This window comes from Alnus glutinosa, chromosome 6, assembly GCF_958979055.1.
Source record: "Alnus glutinosa chromosome 6, dhAlnGlut1.1, whole genome shotgun sequence".
Classification (NCBI taxonomy): domain Eukaryota; kingdom Viridiplantae; phylum Streptophyta; class Magnoliopsida; order Fagales; family Betulaceae; genus Alnus; species Alnus glutinosa.
In genome coordinates, this window is record NC_084891.1 from 13,914,530 (window position 1) to 13,928,902 (window position 14,373).

Here is a 14,373-nt window from a genome sequence, read left to right on the forward strand (position 1 = left end):
AAAACACAACTTTAAACATTAATAAAAACATAAAAGTTATAAATCAAGGGCTTAGAAACTTACCCCAAATTATCCTTAGGATATTTTGTAAAACACACTGTTAGTTTTATTGGTTACATTGTGTTAACAAAATCACTATCATGTAATGTTGCTACCTTAATAAGGATACCATATTATTTCAGAGTATTCAAATATTCAAAGATTATTTCTCTAATATGGAAAGAACCTTATTATGACAAGTTTCAGAGTCACAAGCTTTAAGAAGTCAATTTCAGAGTTCTAGGAAGATTCTGCGCAGTTTCCAACTCAGCAAAAGTCTGATCCCTTGTTCTCGTCCATATGGTCCAGTGAAGCGTCCAGACGCCTTTTTGTGTCGAGAAGATTCTGCCAGCTCAGCAAGCATCCGTTTGGACGACAGGGCAACATTATCCGGACACATTTTAGTGTTCGAGAAGAATCCAGAGTCCTTTGCAGACACGGATTGGGAAGATAGCTTGCAACTGTCTAGACGTTAAGGCAACACCGTTCGGATGCAGCCTTAATAAGGAAACGGGAGAAGCGCGTTATGAAAAGGCGGTTGCACAGTTTACCGTCCGGACGTGGCCTAGAAAAATCCGAATTAGACTCGATTTAGGTCTTCTAAAGCCTATAACTAAAGACCTCTAGGCATGTATTATTTACAGACTTCAGTATTCAATTCTCTAAAGCTTAGAGAGTGTGTTTAGGTAGAAATTGTGTAAATATGTTATCTCTCTAAGAGTTGACCAGTGCGTGACTAGATCATGTAAAGTCTAGCTTAGGGAGGAGCCCTAAGTTAAAGGAATCCATTGAAGACCCATTCAGGTATGAGACCTAGTTGGAAAGCGTTCGTGTATTGGTACACGTTACAATGCAAGGTATGATCGCTGTATCGGGGTATGTGAGTATTACTGCTTTGTTACTAGCTTTGTTTTCGGAATAGTGGAATTCATGGGTTTGGCTGCCCCGGAGTATTTTTCTCTTAATTGAGTTTCACTTTGTTAACAAAATATCTGTCTTATTTAAATTCCGTACATTAATATTTTGTTACACATTGTTTACACACACACGGTAAATTAGAAGTCTTTATATTTTTCAATTGGTATCAGAGCAGGTACACTTGTGTTTGGATTAATTTCCTGAATGTGATCCATATTTTTGTTGACTCCTTTTATCATGAATTTTTTTCAGCTATCTGAAGAGAATTCTGATAATGAGCTATTTGAGGATTTTCTTAAATTGAGTAAAAATTCTAAAAATTCCAATAAAGAGCTCAAAAAGGTTAAGTAAGAAAATGAGTCTTTAATCATTAAATTGTCTGAATCACATGCTTTGATTGACTCTTTGAAATCTGAGAATACCATGCTGTTTAACACTATTGATATACTTGAAAATAAATTAAAAGAATTTGAAGATCTCTTGAAAAAAAATCTCAAGTGATAATTTAAAAGGCCTGCTTTCTATTCATACAGATATTTTTAACAAGCCTGACTTAATTATTGATGATTTAAGTGCTTCTACTTCACATGCTTTTGATTCTGAATTAGATTTTATTGTCATTAAGCATGTAATAGTAGATATAGCTTGTTTAGATAATTCTAAAAGTTCTTGCTTAATTGATGGTATGAAGCCTAAGTCCAAGGAATTTGGAACACAAGGTAAGTTTGTTCCTACTTGTCATTATTGTGGGAAGATTGGTCCATATTAGACAAAATTGTTATTTGTTGAAATCCCACAGGTCTTGGAATAAGCATGGTGTATAGTCTCACCACGCCTAGTGATGAGTGCCAAAAAGTGTATATTTGGACCTCTTAATTTACATTAGTTAAACCTTTAGCTTTGTTACTTTCTGATGTTTTGGTTAGTTTTAGTGTTTTTGCGTTTTGCAAGGCAATAAGAGAAAAATGACAATTTTCAAGGCAAATATACATAGAAAAGCTGGATTTTCGGAAGTGCTGAAAAAGTAGATTCAATCGAATATTAATTTGATTGATCAAAAAGTAGATCGATCGAATATTAAGTAGATCGATCGTTCGAAAAGTAGATCGATCGATTTTAAAATCACTCGATCGAATTTATGTGGAGCTGGAATTTCAGAAACCCTAGCTAACTCTATAAATACCATTCTTTTCTCATTTTTAGAAAGAGAGCCGCGGAGGAGGCCGCGTAAGAGTGCCCTAGGGGTCTATTTCACTGTATCTTAGGGTTTTTGGGTCGATTTTGACCTAGAACTTCAATCTTTTGTAAGTTTATTCGTTTTTAATGCATTCTTATAGTTTATTTATGCTTTCTTTGTTCATGTCTAGCTAATACTTTCATCTAGGGTTGAGGATGAAACGTCACCAGTGAATAGAAACTGAGTTTCATGCTTGTTTATGCTATTTGAGTTTATGGGCTTGATTTCTCATTGTTCTATTTCGGTTTTTGAGATTAATTTTGGATATCTCTTGTGATTTCCGGATACAAGTGATGATTTGATATAGTTTCATTAAATTAATGGCTTGGGTTTTCATGTATGTTGGATATTCATTGTGTTTCATTCTATGGATACATTTGATGATTTAGTTGAAACTAGATATCTTTTGTGATTTGTGAAAGAATGGATTCATTAAATGATTTAAACTATTTTTGAAGCAAAAGTAGAACATACCTAATATTTGCATTTGAAAACCTCAAAATATGTGTGATGAGCATGAGATTAGGTTGCTGTGATTTGGTGAGTGTGGATTCCAAAACCCTAGACCCCTTTATTTTCAATAATTTTGTTTATGTTTTCTTTTATTAAAAACCCTAAATTTGGAACTAGGTTAAAATATGATTAGTTTGAATAGAGATTAATTTTCGCAACTCAATTCCCTGTGGGATCGACCTCGCACTTGCAAAACGCTATATTGCAAAACGATTCGTGCACTTGCGAGTATTATAATTTGCACAACAAGTTTTTGGCGCCGTTGCCGGGGAATTGTTTTGTTTGTGGAAATTGATTTTTGTTTGAATTGATTTTATTTTTCTACTAGTTTAGATAGATTTTTTCTTCCATATATTTGTTGTTTTGTTTCTATTTTCGATAAAAAAAAAAAAAAAAAATTTGTGTTCCGGTTTTGTTTCTGCTGTTTCTACACTTTCTGAGTGCCCTGCGAAGTCGATCAATCGAGTATCAATTCGATCGGTTGATTTTCGATCGATCGAGAAAGCATTCGCCCTATATAAAGTCGATCGATCGAACTTTACTTCGATCGTGCGAATTTTCTAAGTAGCAGAAAACCGAAAAAGAAAAAAAAAAAGAAGTTGTTTTTAGTTTATTTTGTTAATATTCTGTTTCTATTTTATATTATTTTATTGTTTGTTTTTCTTTGATTAATTTATTTTTTTTTTAAAAAAAAAAAAAAAAAAATTTGGTTCATATCTTTGGTGGGATATTTTCTTCCTATATGGTGTAAGTGAAACATGAGTTTTTACTTTGATAATTATTGTGATTCTTCTGCACAACATGCTTCACCTAGTGGTAGGACACTTGCTCTAACCAACTACCCTTACAGTTTCAACCCACATGAACCATGTTCATATTACTCTGATCCTTATCATAGTGCTAGTAGTTGTCCCTCTTGGGGACAATTCTGCAATCTTTCTTATGAGCAAGTGAACACCAATTTCTCCAGCTCGAGATTTGATTCAAATTCCGATTTTTACAACTCGGACTGGAGCGACCATCCTGATTTCTCGTGGCAAGCTCAAGCCATGGGAAATTGTGCTCCCCAATCTCAAGAACTGCACCATCCTGATTATCCGCAGTTCGATAACCAATCTTCCCATCCTTCATCCTACAATTATCCAGCATCTTCTTCACAGTCCACTTTGGAAGACACTCTCAAGGTCTTCATGGAGCTCACAGGCCAGGCTATTAGTGACGTGAAGAATGCTGTTATGGAAAACACTCAGGCGATTGCAAGGATAGAAGGACAGCTCGAATATCAAATTGCTAAAGTCACCAGAATAGAGGAAGAAGAGTTTCGAAGTCAGTTGATGGCTGAAGGGCACTACATGATTGATGAGGATGATGCTAGCTATTCTTGTCATGAGCATGTCCCTACCATCACCATGTTTGAGAATGAGGAAATTGTGGATAGCAATAAGGAGAAAGAAAAGGAGGAGCACCTGGAGCACACAGCGCCCCCGCCAAATCCAAATACGTCCAATGACAAGGAAATGAGTACTGAAGCTCATTCCTTCATCACCATCCCTCTTGAGACATTTCATGAGCCCCAAGCTTCAATTCTTAAATGTCTCAAAGAGCCATCTTATGTCAAAACTGTCAAGGATCTATGCACAACTGCGCAAATCTAGGCACCGTCGTCCTAAGAAGATCCTTCGAAGCAAGCAAGTTGGCTACATAAAATGGCGAAACATTCCACCAGAGGGATACCAAATTTTCAAGAGGAAAGGGTGGAAGGGATTGGTTGGACATCCACATGATCGGGGAAGGAGCTGTAAATTTTCTTTTCCCTTTTTACTTTATGTACATTTAATTTCTTTCATTTTTCATTTCATTTTTTGTTATTTTATTTTTGTTTTCGACAGCAATTAACCTTTTGATGTTTGTTTCTATGAGAAAATATTGCTGTTAGTTTTTGTTGACAGGTGTTTTGGTGTTTAAGTTTGGGGGACACCTTGACCTTTTTCACACCTTGATTTTTCCTTACTTCTGGTAATGTATTTCTACACTACAGATTGAGGACAATGTGTAATTCAAGTTTAGGGGCATGGAAAAACACGTTTGTTTGTTTGTTTATTTATTTTTTTCTGTTTGTTTAGTTATTTTTAGTTGTCTTTTTGTTCTAAAAAAAAAAAAAAAAAATTTGTCAAGTTTGAGTTAAGCCATAACTGTGGTTTGCATTTCATCGGCTTGCTTAAAGTTTTGAACACATCCTGTCATTAGGAATTTGAGTCTTTTGACTTATTTTTGGGCTAGTGAGACTTCACTTGTTTGAGTTGAATTATCACGAGCGCATTAGCATGTAATCTGTGGGGTATGAATTTGTGCTTAATTGTGTATTTTGAGAATTGTTGGATGACTTATTGATAAATAACCTTGGCTTGCAAGATATATATATATATATATATATAAAGAAAAAAAAAAAAAAAAAAGAGATCATTTTGAGTTTTTCACTGAGTAACTGGGCCTCTTGCCTCACTAAGCGTTGAGTGTTCGCGTCAAAAGGTAAGAATTTCAATTTGGTTAATTGTATGGCTAGTTTGGCTTCGTAGCCTGTTTGACTTGAGTAATTAAGCCCTTGGGGATGTTTCTACATCTAGTGCCCTAAGACCATCTGGTTCGGGAGCTATTGGCCCAACACTCGTTACATGGGTCAACTAGAAAGCTTAAGGGAGCCGACCATTGCATAGCCTACACAAAAAAAAAACAAAAAAATATATATAAAATAAAATAATTTGCATATCTTGCCTTGGTTGTTTCATTTGATAGGGAGTCCAACGATTTTTGAGGTACTTATCTTGAGATTAAAATGAAACCTCATAATTGCATGTTGATTTCACTCTACACTTCTGAGAAAATGTGATGTCTTAATTGTCCATTTTTGAGTGATTTGATGTTGGATCCCCTGTTGATGTTTATGATGGGGTTTGTCTTTTTAAGCATGCCAATAACGTATGAACCGTGGTTTATGTGAAAATTCTTTCTTGTTGACAACATAGTGTTTCAATGTTTATGGGTATCATTTCTGGCAAACCCCCATGAGACTTCATTCGTCCACTAGGGAGTCCTAGGGGTTTAAAAGGCTTGTTGCATATGCTAAATGCAATCGTTTTTCTCACGAAAGAGGACTTATGTTTCATGCTTTGTTTTTGTTTTTCATTTTGTTTAGCTAAAGGACTTGCAAAATGTAAGTTTGGGGGTATTTGATGAGTGCCAAAAAGTGTATATTTGGACCCCTTAATTTACATTAGTTAAACCTTTAACTTTGTTACTCTCTGATGTTTTGGTTAGTTTTAATGTTTTTGCGTTTTGCAGAGCAATAAGAGAAAAATGACAATTTTCAAGGCAAAAATACATAGAAAAGCTGGATTTTCGAAAGTGCTGAAAAAGTAGATCGATCGAATATTAAGTAGATTGATCGAAAAGTAGATCGATCGATTTTAAAATTGATCGATCGAATTTATGCGGAGCTGGAATTTTAGAAACCCTTGCTAACTCTATAAATACCATTCTTTTCTCATTTTTAGAGAGAGAGCTGCGGAGGAGGCCTCTTAGGAGTGCCCTAGGGGCCGATTTCACTGTATCTTAGGGTTTTTGGGTCGATTTTGACCTAGAACTTCAATCTTTTGTAAGTTTATTCGTTTTTAATGCATTCTTATAGTTTATTTATGCTTTCTTTGTTCATGTCTAGCTAATACTTTCATCTAGGGTTGAAGATGAAACCTCACCAGTGAATAGAAACTGAGTTTCATGCTTGTTTATGCTATTTGAGTTTATGGGCTTGATTTCTCATTGTTCTATTTCGGTTTTTGAGATTATTTTTGGATATCTCTTGTGATTTCCGGATACAAGTGATGATTTGATATAGTTTCATTAAATTGATGGCTTGGGTTTTCATGTATGTTGGATATTCATTGTGTTTCATTCTATGAATACATTTGATGATTTAGTTGAAACTAGATATCTTTTGTGATTTGTGAAAGAATGGATACATTAAATGATTTAAACTATTTTTGAAGCAAAAGTAGAACATACCTAAGATTTGCATTTGAAAACCTCAAAATATGTGTGATGAGCATGAGATTAGGTTGTTGTGATTTGGTGAGTGTGGATTCCAAAACCCTAGACCCCTTTATTTTCAATAATTTTGTTTATGTTTTCTTTTATTAAAAACCCTAAATTTGGAACTAGGTTAAAATAGGATTAGTTTGAATGGAGATTAATTTTCGCAATTCAATTCCCTGTGGGATCAACCTCGCACTTGCAAAATGCTATATTACAAAACGATTCGTGCACTTGCGAGTATTATAATTTGCACAATACCTAGGATTTTGGTTCCTAAATCCTAGTGTATGTCTGATATGTTTGCATTGCATTGTTTATCACGTCATATCTTATTCATGCCTTGCATTCTGTTTGAGGAACCATATATTTTCTATATCTATATTTTCTCTTATTTGCCTTGAGAAAAATTTATGCAAGTATTAATGGGGATGACAAAAAAAGCACGTTGGGAAGCTGCTTTTCTTTCTTGGTAATTCCAAACCTCTCTCCCTGAGGTCAGGTTTCCTCTTACCTTACATGTTAGGACCAGATATTATTTCTTTTCTCCATAAGCATGTTTTTGTTGTTTTTCTATCTTAATTTTTTTTCAACATAAAAAAAAAATAAAAAAAAATGGGGGAGAAGATCCAGAATTTTTATTTTGATATTTTTTTAGATATTGTATGTATTTTTGCCTTCTATCTCAATTCATTGTGCTTTGATTAAATATGCTTATATGTGATTGAGAGTTTATGTCTGATATCTGCTAAGTTTTCCTGTTGCATCTTAATGATAGATAGTTGATTTTCTCATGCGATGAAAAACTGTGCACTATCCAAAGCTCCCCTAAGGTACTTTTTTTTTTACTCTTTATTTTTTTATTTTTGAAAAGAAAGATTTTTTTGCTAAGATGGTCAAATTGACCAACTCGCTAGTTGAACCTTAGAACCTATAAATTCTGGCATTCTCTCTATGTTGCAGCACCAAGTGATAAAAAGCATTTAAATTTCAGTAAATATGGATATTTAAATAGATCCACTCCTTATTGTGTTGTAAATCTGTTCTTAAGCTTATCCCTATAGAAACAGTAAGTGACCAAATCATTGCGAAAATAGACGGTCATTAAAGGACTAAGTAAAAGAAAAGTGATGCATCTTAGGGGGAGTGTATTAAATGAGGGTGGTTACGCCACAGTAAAATAAGGTTTGACTTTTTACTGATCTAACATTGATTTTCTCTCTTATTTAGAAAATTCAGTTGCTTTAAATCATATTAGCAAACGTTATACCTTATTGAGAAAGCTTTCACACACTTATGCATAGCATACGTTAAGTCATCTATTTAAAATTTCTATCTGCAGGAAAATTTGTGCTTATTGAATACTTAACTCTTAATTATATGTTTACATATTTTTTACTTGCTATCTGACTGATTTCTCAGGTTTAGATACATGTGTGTTGTGCTGCTTTACTTGTGAAGGACTAACCTTGCTGTCTTCCTCTCTCTTTTCAGCAAGATGTTCTTTTGAGCTTTTTACAGTTTTCTTTTTTCCTATGTTTGGACTTTGGAACTATATTACTGTGGTTTTTCGATACTATGTTTACCATTGTCCTTTTGAGACAAAAAGGGGGAGTATTTCTATTTTTAGACAGGGATTGTATTTTTAAACTGGTCAATTGATTTTTTTTGTCCCAAAATGGCCAAAGGGGGAGTTTGTTAGTTTTATTAGCTACATTCTATGACAAAATCATTATCATGTAATGTTGCTGCCTTAACAGGGATACCGTATTTTTTTCAAAGTCTTCAAATATTCAGAGATTATTTCTCTAATATGGAAAGGGCCTTATTATGACAAGTTTCAGTGTCACAAGCTTCAAGAAGGCAATTTTAGAGTTCCAGGAAAATTCTTCGCAATTTTCAACTCAGAAAAAGTTGGATCCCTTGTTCCCATTTGGACGCCCTTTTGTGTCGAGAAGATTCTACCAGCTTAGTAAGCATCCGTCCGGACGACAGGACAACATCGTCTGGACACTCTTTAGTGTTCGAGAAGCATCCACAGTCCTTTGTAGACACGGATTGGGAAGATAACTTGCAACCATCCAAACACTAGGGCAACACCGTCCGAACGTGACCTTAATAAGGAAACGCATGAAGTGCATTATGGAAAGGCGGTTGCACAGTTCACTGTTTGGACGCTCTTAGCTTACGTCTGGACGCGGCCTAGAGAAATCCAAATCAGACTCAATTTAGGTCTTCTAAAGCCTATAAATTGAAGCCTCTAGGCATGCATTATTTACAGAATTCGGTATTGAATTTTCTAGAGCTTAGAGATGGTGTTTAGGTAGAACTTGTGTAAATTTGCTTGCTCTCTAAGAGTTGTCCGGTGTGTGACTTGATCGTGTGAAGTCTAGCTTAGGGAGGAGCCCTAAGTTAAAGGAATCTATGGAAGACCATAGGAGACCTGGTTGGGAAGCATTCGTGTATAGGTACACGTTACAATGCAAGGTATGATCGCTGTATCGGGGTATGTGAGTGTTACTGCTTTGTTACTAGCTTTGTCTCTAAATAGTGGAATTCCTGGGTTTGACTACCCTGGAGTGGTTTTTCTCTTAATTGAGTTTTCACTTTGTCAACAAAATATCTGTCTTATTTAAATTCTGCACTTTGATATTTTGTTACACATTGATCACACACTCACACGGTAAATTAAAAGTCTTTATATTTTTCAATGGGTATCAAAGCGGGTACACTTGTGTTTGGATTAATTTCCTGAGTGTGATCCATATTTTTGTTGACTCATTTTATCATGAATTCTTCTCAGCTATCTGAAGAGAATTTTGATAATGAGCTCTTTGAGGATTTTCTTAAATTGAGTAAAAATTCTAAAAATTCCAATAAAGAGCTCAAAAATGTTAAGCAACAAAATGAGTCTTTAATCATTAAACTGTCTGAATCATATGCTTTGATTGACTCTTTGAAATCTGAGAATACCATGTTGTTTAACACTATTGATACACTTGAGAGTAAATTAAAAGGATCTGAAAATCTCTTGAAAAAATTCTCTACTGATAATTTAAAAGGCATGCTTTGTATTCATATAGATATTTCTAACAAGCCTGTCTTAATTATTGATGATTTGAGTGCTTTTACTTCACATGCTTCTGATTCTGAATTAGATTATATTGTTATTAAGCCTATGATAGTAGATATAGCTTGTTTAGATAATTCTGAAAGTTCTTGCTTAATTGATGGTGTGACGCCTAAGTCCAAGGAATCAAGAACACAAGGTAAGTTTTTTTCATACTTGTCATTATTGTGGGAAGATTAGTCATATTAGACAAAATCCCACAGGCATTGGAATAAGCAAGTTGCTCCTAAAAAGGGCAATATTGAGAAACCTTCTTCTGATAAATATGTTCCACCCCATAGGAGACATTCATCTCCAGAAGGTAAGAACTTTGTTTGTGTAATGCCAACCCTAAAATTGCAGAGCCTGTCAAGAAGCATTTCAACAAATAAAGTCAGCTTATCTGCCATCACTGTGGTGTCATAGGGCACATTAGGCCACACTGTCATCAGATTCAGCATCAGAAGCCTTGGATCAAGAAACAAGAGCCAAAGACAGGTAAGTCTAACTCTTAACCTTCCATGCCTCATTATGCCTTTCGACAAAAACGGCAATATCCTCAAAGGGGTTCTATCTCATGCCGTCACTGTGGTAAGTATGGCCACACCAAGGCTAAATGCTTCAAAGTGAAGCCTCACAAGCCCAAGAAGAATCAGATCTATGAAGGGCTTGTCAATATAATGAAACGTGTCCTAATCAGACTGAACAATTTGGACATGATTTACAACCCTACCTCTCAAGTAAATAAGGAATGGGTAAGGAAGGATGAGATCATTCACCCTTTGAAGGGGGAGTGGACTCACCTAGTAGAGGTGCAGTCTCACCATGCCTAGGATTTTGGTTCCTAAATCCTAGTGCATGTCAGGTTTGTTTGCATTGCATTGTTTATCAAGTCATATCTTATTCATGCCTTGCATTCTGTTTGAGGAACAATATATTTTCTATCCCAATATTTTCTCTTGTTTGCATTGAGAAAAATTTCTGTAGGTATTTAATGGGGATGACAGAAAAAGAACTTCAAGCGGCTGCTTTTCTGCCTTGGTAATTCCAAACCTCTCTTCCTGAGGTCAGGTTCGCTCTTACCTTACATACTAGGACTAGATATTATTTCTTTTCTCCATAAGCATGTTTTTGTTGTTTTTCTATCTTATTTTTTTTTTCAACATAAAAAAAAAAAAAAAAAAGAATCTAGGGGAAAAGATCCAAAACTTTTATTTTGATAGCTTTTCAAATTTTGGCCCCGTTCACTAACTCCCTTCCCCCTCCCTTTCCCTCTTTTTCGTACAATTCCTATCAGTACGAAACTGACGCACATTTGATGGAGATAGCTTCTTGAATAAGCCAATGCTTTCAATTTTCCAATTTTACCCATTTTTTACTGTTCATGTCAAAAAGTTGCCCGCAACTGTCTGCATCTTCACTGCAGCCTGTGTATTTCGTGTTTTCCTTTACCTTTTCCTAGTTTACCCTTCTACTGAAGCGACAAAAATTAAAAAAAAAAACCCACCAAAACTTCATCCTCCTCTTTTTCCCTCTCTCTCAGCTCATTCACTTCCCTCGAAATGTCTAAAAAAATACCAAAAAAAACTAACGAAATTATGAGTAAAAAAATTTTTTAAGAAAATTTTTTCTTTTTTCTTTTTTTTTTAAGAAAATTATGAGTAAAAAAACTAAAGTTGAAAAAAATTTGATTAAAAATATTAAATAATATAACTAACGAAATAAATAAACAATTCAACAAAATTTAATTATTGTTTAAAACATACAAATGTAACATATAATTTTTTTATTTTTTTATTTTTTTGTCACTTGCATGTTAATTTAGGATTTGATTGGAATTCAATAGAATCAGTTGTTATTCTCCAAAATGTCAATAACTACAATTATATATTTCATATAATTAAAATATGTAACAATATATTTAGATTGCTCTTTTAATATATATATATATATATATATATATATAAAGAAAAAAAAAGAAGCCAAGTAATTAATTTGGATTATTAAAGGCTTGAACTACTAGGAAGAAATTATATACGTAAGAAGAAACCCAAAATTGCAAATTGTGGAATTGTTGAAGGGCTGTTTTTTTTATTTTATTTTATGAGCAAATTGTTGAAGGGCTATTATCTGATGAAGAATGAGAATTTGAAAAATTGAAAATAATCAAATATCAATAAGTTTTAGTGTTTCGCAGATAAGGTTAATTTTAAATATATACCTCAATTTGAATTTAAATAAATACCTGTCTCTAATCTATGACAACTCAACATATTGGAGACCTAAGTCATTAAAACAATTACAACCAAATAACTTATCATAAAATTACAACAAAACATATCCTTCACCTAATATACAAACTTTGGTCTTGTTGACGTTTATGTCACATTGTTCCACTCCCACATGCTATTTTTCATTGTATTCCGATATGCCCCCATGTACGTTGCACTCGACCGTGATTGATCCGGTCGTAGTCCAGGTGTTACATGCGTTTCACCTGGCATATTAACCCGCTGTGATACATCAATCCAAGCTTCACCGTATAGCTGTTGTAAAGCGTGTCTGAATAATGGATCAATATCCCCACAGTCCTTGCGGATGAAGTTGTGTATAGTACAACATGCAATCACAAGTAATCGTTGGTCTGGTACCTCGTACGGGGACATATTTTCCAAAATTGGGAACCGATTCTTCAAAATCCCAAATGTACGCTCCACCGTCGATCGCAATGATGAATGTTGGTAGTTAAACAACTCTTTATCAGTCCTGGGTTGGGGTCGGCCCCGGCGAAAGGTTTCCAAGTGATATCTTTCGTTCCGATATGGAGGTAAGAACCCCTTGTAGCAACCATAAGCTGAATCCACTAAATAATAGTATCCTACAAAATACATGTTTTTTCATTTATTGTAAGTATACCCTTGTCTAAATAGTAAACTATTATGCCGGCATGGGCACTTGTTGTAGTAACAGTACCTTCGTCTGGCGTTGGGAAGTTCATGGTTGGATCGTTTATTGTCTCAGTGAAAATTCTTGCATCGTGTGCGCTACCCTCCCAACCACTGTAGACAAACGTGAAACAAAGGTCTAAGTTCGTCACGCACATCACATTTTGTGTCGGAGTTAAGCTTTTGCCTCGAAAAGGGACATCACTGTGATTCGTCACGCGCGCCATCAGATGCGTGCCATCGATAGCACCTATACAATACTGAAATTGGATAATGGTTAAAATTTGAATAATGACAAACAAAAACAAACACACATAATAAAATTTGACTACCTTAAACCACGGGTAAAATCTAGTATCACTGGCGACGTAAGGATGAGGAATATCGGTGCTACAAGGTTGTATGATTGTCTTTCCCAACCTGCAAAGTGCCCTGCATACGCGATGACAATATTTGCTAATTGTGGCAGTTGATCGCTGCAGCTTATCACACACCGTCCTCTGTGACTGTGCCTGTGCAACTATTAGGCAAATGGCTGCTACTTGCTCAGTGATTTTAACATAGCGGCTACTTCTGAGATAACCATTATGTTTTAAGGTGCAACATAGTTTCATGAATGTGGGGGAAAACATTCTGAAGCGCTCATAGCATGTATTCGGGTTAGGATTGCTCAAAACCCAATGGATCCACATTGCGCCCGTCAAGGAAGACGTGCGTTGTAGAATGCGCACAACTCGGTCCATGTGTTGCATCGTATAATTCAATTCTTGAAGCACACTGAACAGTCTATGAAATGAGTTCTCTAACTGTTCAAGGACCTCTTGTGTGTACCTTGGCCCATCGTTTTCATCTTCATCGTCATCCATGTTATCCAAATTGGGTTCGTCATCCATAATATCTACCATGTTTACAGCGTCGAAGTTCGAGCTCGATGTACCAGGGCCATCCATGTCAATTACTCGTATCAAAAAATATTACCTACAAGATGATACTAACAACTTATTAATATAACTAAATAGGAATAAGTACGGAAGCTAAATATCATAAAGTCGAAAATATCACTACATAACCAAGGTAATAAGTCATAACATATCCAAACTAAAAACACCTCTAAAAGGCATTAAAATGTCTAGTGAAATGCCAACAACGAAACATAAACAAGGTTCAATCGTCATCGCCCCAAACAAAACGAATCATCCAGTCTCTCTGGCAAGCATCTTCCATCGCTACGAAAAGCTTCGCGTAATTGTTGACAGACATGGCTTCACACGCCTTGCGTTGTTGATGCGCATCCAATCCAAACTCAGCGGCCAATGTGTTTATTATGGCAACTGCGTCAAGGAGCCAATCTCGTCCATGCCCGGTGCTACAGCCTACATTTCCAACAGATCCAATGGTCTCGGTCTTGATCAGTGTATGCTCAATGTGATCTGCGATTTTGTAGAATTCCTGATTGAGGTCATGCATAACCGCCTCTCCTTTCGACGACCTTTTGCTACTGTGTGGAGATTGGTATGTCGGGGACG

The 14,373-nt window shown here is 35.3% G+C and overlaps 1 protein-coding gene across 1 annotated transcript; it reads right to left on the reverse strand.

Annotated features, from left to right (window-relative positions):
• Nucleotides 1-12,280: 12,280 nt before the first annotated feature.
• LOC133871545 (uncharacterized) lies at nt 12,281-13,797 on the reverse strand. The gene is made up of 3 exons (XM_062308976.1): nt 13,180-13,797; nt 12,876-13,107; nt 12,281-12,780 (listed from the first exon to the last, which is right to left on the reverse strand). The coding sequence occupies exons 1-3, from the start codon at nt 13,795-13,797 to the stop codon at nt 12,281-12,283; spliced, it is 1,350 nt and encodes a 449-aa protein (XP_062164960.1).
• Between the last annotated feature and the right edge of the window lie 576 nt (nt 13,798-14,373).